Source organism: Microtus pennsylvanicus, chromosome 10 (genome assembly GCF_037038515.1).
Source record: "Microtus pennsylvanicus isolate mMicPen1 chromosome 10, mMicPen1.hap1, whole genome shotgun sequence".
Lineage (NCBI taxonomy): Eukaryota > Metazoa > Chordata > Mammalia > Rodentia > Cricetidae > Microtus > Microtus pennsylvanicus.
Window position 1 is genome coordinate 43,231,124 of NC_134588.1, and position 12,504 is coordinate 43,243,627.

Here is a 12,504-nt window from a genome sequence, read left to right on the forward strand (position 1 = left end):
TGAACCCTAAGTTATTAAAATGTATCTTGTGATCTCCAACTATTTGGGGATTTTCCAGAAATCAGTGATTCGTTTTACTATTTTCTTTTTCTCTTTTTCTTTTACTTTCTTCTCCTTCTCCTTCTTCTTCTTCTTTCTTCCTGTCTCAAACAACAACAACAACAGAATAACAAAACAATTAAACAAAATGTCATTTATTTTGAGTACATGCATGAACTTTAAATCTAATATGAACACTACATGTGTTATTATATAAGAACATTATAAAATGAGAACAAAAATCTACCTAATAATCTCATCTATCCAGCATTTTAGGAGGAAAAAGTTGCTGAAAATTCAAGTAGCAGAAGAGGGCAGTAAAACGCAACAGAAAGCTCTCGAAGATGTAAATAAGTTTTCTTCTTTTCCTCTTATAGAATTTCTCAAAAAAAAACTGCAGACACTAACAAAATGTATTTTGCATAACAGACACATATATGTACTCAAATGAACAGAGAAACACTAAATTTCTGCACACCTTACAGCTATAGTTGCTATACAGTAAAAATCTTACTAAGTTGCATCATTACCATTGTGCTTTGTGCTGTATGAAGCAGGTTAAAACATCTTGATTTGGGGGCATTTACTATCCTCCTGTAATCAGCATCCAAAATAAATCCCTGTATTTTACTCTAGCATCCCTGGTGAATCAAAAGCAAACAATTACAAAATGTTTTCCCCTACATCCTTATTTGGACTTCCTTTCAAAACTGCTCTTGTCCTCACAGTTCAAGTTTCTTCCTGAGTTCTTGTGTAACTCAATAGGTACACAGAGCTCTCTTTACCTTACATTTGAAGTTACAGATTCAGTCAAGTAATTGAACCATACAGATTTTTAAATCAGATTTCCGCTGTGGTTGTGTTCCAATGTCTTTTCACTTTAAATGGCTTAATGTGATTATTCTCTATGCCCTGTTTTTCCCCTCACTTTTGAAGTCATAATCTTTCTTAGTTTGATTTTTTAGGGACATGTTTTCTCTGTGTAGAGCCAGCCATCCTGAAACTTGCTCTGTAGACTAGGCAAGCCTCAGAGATCTGCCTCCCTGTACCTCCCAAGTGCTGGGAATAAAGTTCAACACCACAAAATACTGCTCCCCCCCCCCCCCCCCGCTGGGCCATAATCTCCTTAGAAGCATCAGACTATACTTTTCTACATAGTAGGTACTCAGCCAGCATCAGAAGAGGATGGGAGTGTTGGAAATCAACTCAAGATGCCACTGTAAGATCGGAGTACATCACCAGCAGTTAGAATCAACAGCTAGAATAAACTTGCATTTTGAGCATATGCAATCTGTCCACGGAAAATAAAACAGAAACCAAGGGCTATTTAAAGGAAGCACACAAAATCAGGATAGTCGTATTCAGTTGAAATTCCACGCAGGAATCGGTGTAAAGGGCTGGGAGTGCCAGAAATGGAATGATTAAACATGACTAGAACAAAGGAGCTGGGATTTTAGTCACCATGGCTCATGTAGAATCAAATTAACACGCACACGAAACAAACAGTTAAAAAATTCCATGAGTATTTCTTTTTATTTCTGCAAGACTTCCACAGATCGAGGTATTTGGTAGAGTTTTCGAAGTGTTGTTTCTCGTGCCCCCCCCCCCCATTCATTGTTTTATTTTCTCTCCTTAAATTGTTTTGTTTTGTTTTGAGCCAGGGTCTTGCTGTGTTGCCCAGCCTGCCTCAAACCATTTTGCTGACTTAATTTTCCTGAAAATATAGTTTAATTTCAGATTGTATGTCATCTTTTCCTCCATTCATGTTAAGAACATAACATTTAATGAATTTTTAGTTTCCTAACTTTTTTATCTTGCTTGTTTTTCACTATCCCATCCTCTCATACCCCTCCCTGGCCACCACCAAACAGCAGAATGACATTCAAAACTGTCAAAATCACCCTTCTATGCAATTAATTTCTTATCAAACAATGCTTCAGAATGAATTGGGTTTTTAGGTTTAGTCAGAATAAGGCCAGTTATCAGAAAATAAGTATTAGCTTTTGATCCATTTCCAAAACACGCCTTCTTCAAAAACGTAGACAGAAAAAGTCAAAAAAGTACATCTTAAGAAAAGAATTCCTTTCTAGTGATATATCCTGTGAAAACAGTTTTCAACCAAAATGATAAAAGCACAACAGCGGGGGGGGGGGGGGGGGGGAATACCTTCAAGCAATGCCCTGGGCACTTAGCATTCCGATGAAGTGAAGCTCAGACTCTGTCCCTTGGAAATGCCGGTTCTAGGGGCCGGCTAGGACTGTGGTGACTCGGGCCAGTTCTGTGAGGAACTTCACCCTACTCCCGCCAGTACAGATGTGGACCCTGGCAGCAGCTCTCTCACTTCATTAAAAACTTCATGAAATAAAAACGATAGCTGTGTGCGCGCGTTCAGAGCAGCACGCGCGTCAGACTGCACCCAGCGGGGGGGGATGGCGCGGGGATTCCCTGCGTTGGGACCTCGGATCCCCGCGCTCCTAGGTCCCAACCTAGAGCATTGGATGCAAGACTGAGAGGAAACCGGGACCCCCAACGAGAGCCAGCGTGAGCGCGTGCATAGTAACAACTCGAGCCTCCTGGTGGGGGTGGGGGGTACAAGAGGGCGGCTTGCCGACTTCCCACCAACCCTAACACGTGGTAGAAGCCCAACCTCCTTACGCAACACCCTGCGGTGAAAGAAGGGAAAAGACTGGGTGGGTGGAAAGAACAAGTCACCACAAGGTCACGTGGGAGCCGCTTTTCAGGCTTAAAAGAGAGGTTCTCCCCGTTAGCAGCCAGTTGTCAAACTGCGAGCAAGAGCTTCGGGAGTCTCAGAAATCTGCCCACGAAGGAACTCGGCACTGCATCCCGCCAGCTCCGCTACTACCGCCGCCGCCGCCGCGACCTCCACGATGCTCCTCCGAATTGTGCTGCTCTTGGCTGCCCTGGCGCTCAGCCACGCAGGTAAGTAGTCCTGCGCCCTAAGACGCCTGTCCTATCTCCGTCTCAGACCCCTCTTCCTAGTGCAGGGGTGCTGCGCAGGGGCAAAGAGTCTGGACCACTTGGGTACAGACGAACTGCAAGGATGGCTTGCTTTTGGCACAGGTTTTCAAGTTATGGGCCAATTACTCAACCGAGCAGAGAGCCACTCTCATTTGCAAAAAGAAAACAAAAAATAGCCGTAATAGTTTACAGGTTGTCATTATAGTAAGACAAGATATGATCAGTACATGCAAAGTGAACAGTGGGGGCGACTGAACAGGAACAATTGATTTAAATACCTGCCAGCGCTTTTCTGCTCCCAGGAAAGTCCAGAAGACATTTTTATTTTAACAAAAAGTTATTCAAAATGTTAAAAGGAAACTGTTTTACTTTGGTTTTCTTTACACTAAATTTTGACTAATGTACTAGCTCAATCCATTTTAATTTTGAACGTGTTCACTAACAAGTCTAATCTGAACATCCGAGACGTCACTGTGAAAACGTTAGTACTGTGAGATGTGAAGTTAAGTCTTCCGCCCTTATTTCTACATTTACAGCCCCGTGATGAGACAGACTTAATTAATATAGTCTTTTGCTTTTTCTGGGACTACATGTGCGTTTCTAACTTACCATTGTCAAGTAGACCCATAGGAACACAATTAAATCCTTAAGATAAGGACGACCAAGAGGGACTTATCTATTTATTTGTTTATTTATTTGTTTGCTTATTTATTTATTTGATGTAGCAAATCCTTGCTGCTCCAACCCCTGTCAAAACCGCGGTGAATGTTTGAGCGTAGGATTTGACCAGTATAAATGTGATTGCACTCGGACCGGATTCTACGGAGAAAACTGCACTATACGTAAGTTTCTCCTGGGGGTTTCTTCCTTTGGAATGGGTCAGTTACCATCATTTTGTATATTTGTGTCCTGTGGGGGAGGCCCACTAATTTCTCCCATGTGCTTGTGCTCTCCAGCTGAGTTTCTGACAAGAATCAAGTTGCTGCTGAAGCCTACCCCAAACACAGTCCACTACATCCTAACCCACTTCAAGGGAGTCTGGAACATCGTGAATAACATTCCCTTTCTGCGAAGTTCAATCATGAGATATGTGTTGACATGTAAGTACAAACCTCCCTTGCTTCTAGCATCCGCCAACAAAAATATGCCCTAGAAACCCAACCCAAAGAAATATTCCCAACCTTTTCAAAATGGCTTGAAACACACCTCTTCAATCCCCAACCCCTCCCCGGAAATGCCCAAAATACTGATATGTGATCCTGTAGTCAGGATCCTATTTATGACCTCCGACCTTCAGTCCCGTGGAGGAAATATGCTTTATTTGTTTATTGAATACCTATGGCTCCCAGAATTGTTCGGAACATGCAGCACCCTTTAAAACAAGTGGTGGATTCAGCTTTGGGTGAGAAGAGAAAATAACTCTCTATAGTTCTAAGTGAGTGCCATGCCCAACTGTATTGGTCATCAGCTATGGAGGAGGGAGTGGGTGGGACCTGAGAAACCAAGACTACTGGAGCATAATGTCCTGTGTAAAGCCCTAGCTTTGTCGAAGATGCTTTTGCAGTAGCTGCTCGTGAAAGTGCAGTCATTGTAAGGCAGGGTGTCCTTGTCTGAATGAAATCCAATCTCCATGCTTCCCACATTGCACAGCGATAATTAATATTCACTTGCTTTTTCATATGATGGCCAATCATTTTCTTTTCTTTAAAATTCCAGCCAGATCACATTTGATTGACAGTCCGCCAACTTACAACGTGCACTATGGTTACAAAAACTGGGAAGCCTTCTCCAACCTCTCCTACTACACCAGAGCACTTCCTCCTGTAGCCGACGACTGCCCGACTCCCATGGGTGTGAAAGGTGTGTGAAAAGCACTAGAAATGTAGCAATTGCAGCTACGCTTGTGTGTGTACTTAGAATTGACCTTGGATCGTCACTTGTTTAAAACTGAGATGCTTTAGGCTTTAGTAAAGATATTTAAGTGCCTCGTCCATAAAAGTAAATCTTCATTTTGATATAATGTCTTAACATTAGTCTATTGTGCTACATCGAATTGGTATTAGCTGAAACTGGTAAATCTATTCAATAAGTTGTTCCCAGTATCTTAGAAGTTAATTCATAGTCTTGGCAAGCTAGCTCATTGCCTGTAATCTCAGTACTAGATAGACTTCAGGCAAAGCACTGATAAATTCAAGGCCAGCCTGGGACAGAGCGTGAGTTTAAGTCCAGCCTGGGGTACAAGCATAAAACTGTGACTCAAAGCAAAACAATTTTACTGGCATTATGATCCTCCTTGAGATTATGTTTATAGGTGATGAATGCTCTCGTGAATCAGACAGTCATCAGTTTGCTTCAGCAAATCTTTGAATGGGTTTTGACTCTAGAATTTCCATGTTTTAGGGAATAAGGAGCTTCCTGACTCAAAAGAAGTTCTGGACAAAGTTCTTCTAAGGAGAAAGTTCATCCCTGACCCACAAGGCTCAAATATGATGTTCGCATTTTTTGCCCAGCACTTCACTCATCAGTTTTTCAAGACAGATCAGAAACGGGGACCTGGGTTCACCCGAGGACTGGGCCATGGGGTAAGATAGGCTTAACTCCGAATTAAAGCAAATCCTTAGGAAATGCTGACATCTTGCCATGCCAAACAAATCACGCCCATTTTTTATATAACTGTCACATCTACTAGAACCATAATAGAGTGTTCTGTTTTCATTCACTAGTTTAGTAAAAATAATACAGAGATATATAATGTAAATTGTCCTTACATTTTTAACTTAAAATTTTTGTCTATAAAAAATGCTACATCTTCCAAAACTTAATTAGTTAATGATTGGTAAACTGGGAAGTAGAACTTAGAACTTTGTGACTGCTAGGCACTGGCGTCTGCCACTGGCCTAGTCCTCCAGAAATAAAAAAACAAAACCCTGCACCCTGATTATGCTGCTTTAAATAATATAAAAGTAACTATCATGGTTATAATGAGGCATGTGCCATATTTAATATAAGATACCAATATTATTCAATATAAAGAGATATATGGGGTGAATTAAGGAGGGCAGAAGAGAGGAGAGGAGGAGGAAGGGGAGGCTACAGTCAATTTGTAAAATAAATGAACTAATTAATAAAATGGAGACATAAAGGTTTGGAGCTCTGGAAAACGAATTATTTTTGTATTTTGTGGCTATGAAAAAGTCATTTGTTGGACTTGTGATAACTCAGTGTTTAAGAACACTAGAAAACCTGACTTCAATTCCCAACACCCACATGGTAGTTCACAACCAACTATAACTCCAGTTCTAGGGGCTTTAATGCCCCTTCTGACTTTTATGGGCATCAGGCATGTACATAATCATACATAGAAAAATAAATCTAAAAAACATTTGTTGAATTTTAAGGGCACCCAAATCATTAAAATTTCATAACAAATGATAGTAATACATCAACAAATTGAAATTTCTCCATAATTTTCTAGGTGGACTTAAATCACATTTATGGCGAAACTCTAGACAGACAACATAAACTGCGCCTTTTCAAGGATGGAAAACTGAAATATCAGGTATGTTTTTCATGTTTTAGGAATTGTCACCTGCCATTTGCACTTACATTTTAAAACTGCTTCTTGTGTTTGCTGGTTTGTTCATTGTTTTAACTCTCTGCTATTATTATTGTGGTGGTTTAGGTCATTGGTGGAGAGGTGTATCCTCCCACGGTCAAAGACACCCAGGTAGAGATGATCTACCCCCCTCACACCCCTGAGCATCTACGGTTTGCAGTGGGGCAGGAGGTCTTTGGTCTGGTGCCTGGTCTGATGATGTATGCCACCATCTGGCTGCGGGAGCACAACAGAGTGTGTGACGTGCTTAAACAGGAGCATCCTGAGTGGGACGATGAACGGCTCTTCCAGACGAGCAGGCTCATACTGATAGGTGAGCAAGAGAAAATCAATAAGACCATCTCCCCTCCCCGCTCCCCCCAAAAAGAAAAACTCATGTGTTTACCTTTGCTATGTTTTGACTGTCTGTTGTGAAGGGTGAGAATGAACATGACTGGGAACATACCTACCGTTTGACGGTAAGGACAATAAACTCTGTGTTGTGCAACAGGGGAGACGATCAAGATTGTGATCGAAGACTACGTGCAGCACCTGAGTGGCTACCACTTCAAACTCAAGTTCGACCCGGAGCTGCTATTCAACCAGCAGTTCCAGTATCAGAACCGCATTGCAGCTGAATTCAACACACTCTATCACTGGCACCCCCTGCTGCCTGACAGCTTCCACATCGAAGACCAGGAGTACAGCTACAAGCAGTTCCTCTACAACAACTCCATCCTCATCGAGCACGGACTCACCCACTTTGTTGAGTCATTCACCAGACAGATCGCTGGCCGGGTAAGCATCATTCCTGAAAAGCAAGAACAAGCCGGTCAGGAACTTTTGGGCTTCTGTCATAGAGATAATTTTCCCTTTACTAAGAGAATTACCAGATGTTCTACTGGTTTTTGAAATATGAAACCTAGATTTTCGACAGGCTATAGTTTTGGTCTTCAATTATCAAGGCAGATAACAACACATTATCTTAAAACTAATACTTGAAAATGGTGGCGCACACCTTTAATCCCAGCACTCGGGAGGCAGAGGCAGGCGGATCTCTGTGAGTTCGAGACCAGCCTGGTCTACAAGAGCTAGTTCCAGGACAGGCTCCAAAACCACAGAGAAACCCTGTCTCAAAAAAACAAAAAAAAAAAAAAAAAAAAAAAAACAAAAAAAAAGAAAATGCTTGCAATCTTCTGGTAGATTACAGAAGTAAATATTCAGACGTGGCTATCAGCTTGCTTTTTGTAACTGTAAAAGGCAAGTCCATTACAGACTAGAGGTGTTGAGGCCAAGACATAGGACAACAGGAATATGCCTAAGAATTGCATTGAACTTTTCATTTTCCTCAGGTGGCCGGGGGTAGGAATGTTCCAGTTGCAGTAAAAGCAGTGGCAAAGGCCTCCATTGACCAGAGCAGAGAGATGAAGTACCAGTCCCTCAATGAGTACCGCAAACGCTTCTCCCTGAAACCTTACACATCATTTGAAGAACTTACAGGTGAGAGCTGGTTTCTGAAATCCCTAAAAGGATCAAGGATGAGATGGGAAAAGAGGAGGAGAGAGTTTGGTACTGGATGAACCTCCTCCTCCTTCTCTTCTCCCTTTTAAGGATTCAGTTTATTGAGAAGGAGGGGTGGGAATAGGAATGGGCTAGGGAGCGTGGGGAAAAAACCTTTGCTCAACAGACAGAACTATTTTCTTTTTTTCCTAGTTTGACATAGCCTGTATCTGTCTTCTTTATCTTCCAGGAGAGAAGGAAATGGCTGCAGAGTTGGAAGCCCTCTACAGTGACATCGATGCCATGGAGCTGTATCCTGCCCTGCTGGTGGAAAAGCCACGTCCAGATGCTATCTTTGGGGAGACCATGGTAGAACTTGGAGCACCATTCTCCTTGAAAGGACTTATGGGTAATCCCATCTGTTCTCCGCAGTACTGGAAGCCAAGCACTTTTGGAGGAGAAGTGGGTTTTAAGATTATCAACACTGCCTCCATTCAGTCGCTCATCTGTAATAATGTGAAGGGCTGTCCCTTCACCTCCTTCAATGTGCAAGATCTACAACCTTCCAAGACAGCCACCATCAATGCAAGCGCCTCCCATTCCAGACTAGATGACCTCAACCCCACAGTGCTAATCAAAGGGCGCTCAACTGAGCTGTAGACGTCTACTGGTCATATTTATTTATTTATATGAACAATTTAATTTAATTATTTAATATTTATACCGAATGCCCTTTTCACTTAACATCTTCTATAACAGAAGGCAATGTCGTGAACAATGTTACATTTGTGACGATTCCTGTGTTTGTACTTTAAATACGTGTTGCCCTCAAGTGAAAGAGAGAAACAGTTTTCATTCTTTTACATAAACCAGTGGGAAGTGAATTTTGATATCTTTTTACTTGAATTTCATCTCGTAGTCTATTTTGATAAGAACAGAGGAAAGATGTTTGATGCTGTTATAAGATGAAAAAATGCTGCAAGTATCTACACTGTTGTTTAGGACTGTATCTTCCTTGCTACATGAGGAGCAGCTAATGTGGAATTTTAAAGAAATCTTGCGTATCTTTATCTCAGAAAGCAAAAGGGTACAAATTCAGTTTTCAATGAACATTTAAGACAGATCCTGCCAATGCGTTCAATTTTAAAAACAGCCTTAAAGTGAATCTTTTGCAATTTCTAAATTGAGAGTTCGGATCACTTTTGAATATCCTTACTTTCTTAAGCTGTTAAACTTGGACCCACACCAGAAAACAGCTATCATAAACACTAGTCTCTCAAGCTAGCAGAAATTACATTGTGACTGATGGTGAAAATGCTATGGCAGGGATTTTTCTTTTCTCAGCAACTTACTGCAGTGGTAAGACGTTCCTCGTGAGTCAAGATGCCAGTGTAGGAAGGTGCTGGGGCTCCTGCTGCCCTGTCTTAAAAGCATGTTCTTTAAAGAGTTGATTTATAAGAATAGTAGCAAGCAAAATCTTTAGCAATAAAAGACAACCAAGAACAGAAAAGGATTCCAAATTAAAGATCACATTTGGGGTTACAATTCTGAAGGCTATTTTTTGATCCTTTTGTGATGCTGGCTTGGTCCTAACAGATTTTTGCTGTGTGACTTACCAAGCTGGGCTTACACAGTTTTTCTCCTGCACAGTATGATGTAACAGTCACTCTCACAGTGCAAAACATCAGTGGCCATGTAAGTTTCTTCAAAACATTGAAATCTGTTCCCTTTCCTGCTACCCGAAGTGCAGTAGGCTCGTACACTGTGTGAGTCCAGCCTGGATGCCAGCCTCCTGCTCCTCTTATTTCTTGTTCTTGTTGCCAGTTTTTTGTTTGTTTGTTTGTTCGTTGTTTATGAGTAACTGCTGATAGGTTTTTCTTTGTAGTTTTCCAAGCTTTGTTTTTTTGTTGCTATTTTCCGGGTTTTTGATATCAGGTCTATTCTCTCTATAGCCTCTATTAATATTTTCTCTACTTGAAGTTTTACATTCAGGAAAACCTCAGCTCAGGACTGCTAGGTAGCTCCCCTTTGGAGGAATAAATCTATTTTAGGCAAAAGGCAGACATTTTTACTTATAATTAGTTTTACTGAAGGATCCAACCAAGATGCCAGTACCTTATATGGAAATGCAGGGGGTCCGTGGCAAGACAGTTACATTCTTGTTGTGAAGAATGGCTTTCTTACTTGCAAATAAGTCAGTTAGTGAGTAGTTCTGGGCAATAGTAATAAATATAAAACAATAATGATGATCATCTTACATCTCATTATCAGCTGAGGTACTGTATATTACTTAATTTATTGAGGATAATTATGTCTTTTAGACATTATTGTTATAAACTATGTTTAAGCCTACACATGTTTGTTTTTGCATTGTGTCAGAATCAATGTACCTTGTTCTTATGATTACCTCTCTGAATTCCTGTGGAAACAATCAAGCAAAATGATGAGATTAATGTTCGTGGGTAAATTTTAAGAAGACTAGTCTGGTATATTGAGAAGTCTAAAGTTTGAATTTACCTCTATAGCAGACTGCAGCGAACATTGTGTCATCTATGTGTGTTATAAAGACTGTCATTTTAGACATTGGGAAGGCCCTGTAGGTGCTTTACTAATTAGTTAAAACTTACCTTACTAAGAAACTATCTTCAAAGCACTATAGGCATTAGTATTTACAAATCAAGAATTGATTACACATAATATTTATGTAAATAACTAAAAAATGTGTCTTACTAAGAGAAAGGAGAAATTTCTTTTATTACAAAGATATCACAAAATGTTTTAAAGATTATATGCTTAAAACGTTTATGACGAAAAGATAATCAACTTTAGAAAAAATGTATAAAAAATGTTAATGTCATTGATTCTGTTTTTAAGCAAGTCAACATGATTTTTGTGAGCGTGAACCTGATGACTGAACCTGGAAATCCAGGTTAAGAGTGTGACTGTCACAGTGCCTGAAAGAAGCGTGTGTTTAAATTAACTTATGTGAAAAAGAAGTCTTAGAACAAATGCTTGTTTATTTTTATACTATTTAAAAATTGAAAACTTCTGAAAATAAAATTTGATTGTTTCTTTATATTTGTGCACTGATTTCTCTGACTGATGATTCTTAAAACCATCGTTTTGTGTTCTTTCATCCACGATAGGAGTAAAATGCAGCTTTAGTGGTACAGCGACTGCCTAATATTTAGGAGGCCCTGGGTTCTGTCTTCCACACCAAAGAAGAAAAATCTAGACTGCCCCTTAATAAAATGGCTCTGCCTTTGGTCCCATGGACTCTTCCAAGGAAGAGTCACCACTTACTATCTCAGCTGCTGAAGAACTGTTAAAATATGTGCTTTGTGCTATAGGAAACACCAACGCGCTTTCTTTCATTGCCTAATATAGACGTAAATGTAATATATAAAAGGCAGACTGGGCAGGTGAGGTGGGTTAGTGTGTAAAGGTGCATTGAATTCCGGAAATCCCCATGGGGGAAGCAGAGTGACACTTATGAGTTGTTCTCTGACCTACACACACACACACACACACACACACAAATAAATAAATAAAAATGTAATTTAATTTTTTTTAGAAGACAAAGATTTGTGTTACAAAGGAGGTACAAAATATGAAAAGGAAGTTCAAATATAAGAGAAATGGAGGGAAAGAAAGGAAAAGAGAAGAGAAGAGAAAGAAAATGGAAGTCAGTCCAGCACGCTGGTGCACCCCTTTAATTCCAGCAATTAAAAGACAAAAGGCGGGTGGATCTTTGTGAGCTTCAGGCCAGCTACAGCTACATATGAGACACTATCAAAATAAAGCAAAACACCAAACGACAACAAAAAACACACACATACGTGCACAAATATATAAAAACGATAGAAGTTTAGAAGTTCAAACAGGAACAGATTGGACTCAGCTGGGCAAACCATTAAAACACTATATACAACTTCCTGGGTTCCCTGTTTTTTAACGTCTTCGTAATTTCTATAACTCCATCGGCCACATATTTCACACCTTTGCTGACCTTTCTGACCCTTGGTGTTCTCTTTCCCAGCGATACATTTTCCCATCGTAGTCCTGTGCCCCTACATCTTGACCTCATCACCATTACTTTCTGTACCAGTTCAAAGGCCTTGATTTCCATCCTGCTCCTTGACTTGCCCACAGTCCAGTTTGCCTATTAAGCTTCAGAGTCTCACATCTGATTTACACGTGCACTGAGCCCACTGCTGACCCCCCCCAACGTCAGCGTGTCATTATTTACCACCCACTTATATCCTTACTCTCCTCTGCATCGAGCAGAGTCTATCACTGATAATCACGCTCCATCTGTTCAGTCTTCTACTGTACTCTCCTATTCTACTTAATTTGAACATTTTGCTTACTTTCAGCCATTCAATGACTAT

General features: G+C 40.5%; 1 protein-coding gene across 1 annotated transcript; it reads left to right on the plus strand.

Moving 5' to 3' along the window:
• Positions 1 to 2,383: 2,383 nt before the first annotated feature.
• Positions 2,384 to 11,189, plus strand: Ptgs2 (prostaglandin-endoperoxide synthase 2). The gene is made up of 10 exons (XM_075988188.1): positions 2,384 to 2,979; positions 3,744 to 3,860; positions 3,975 to 4,118; positions 4,735 to 4,878; positions 5,419 to 5,600; positions 6,494 to 6,577; positions 6,701 to 6,947; positions 7,125 to 7,411; positions 7,966 to 8,113; positions 8,364 to 11,189. Exons 1-10 carry the CDS (start codon positions 2,928 to 2,930, stop codon positions 8,771 to 8,773), a joined length of 1,815 nt encoding a protein of 604 aa, XP_075844303.1. The 5' UTR covers positions 2,384 to 2,927; the 3' UTR covers positions 8,774 to 11,189.
• Positions 11,190 to 12,504: the final 1,315 nt, after the last annotated feature.

Excerpts from the sequence above, each read along its gene's own strand:
- Ptgs2 (XM_075988188.1), top strand. The coding sequence starts at position 2,928 with ATGCTCCTCCGAATTGTGCTGCTCTTGGCTGCCCTGGCGCTCAGCCAC. Across the intron at positions 6,948-7,124 it reads GAGCAGGCTCATACTGATAG|GGGAGACGATCAAGATTGTG; the intron begins GTGAGCAAGAGA and ends GTTGTGCAACAG. Across the intron at positions 7,412-7,965 it reads CCAGACAGATCGCTGGCCGG|GTGGCCGGGGGTAGGAATGT; the intron begins GTAAGCATCATT and ends CATTTTCCTCAG.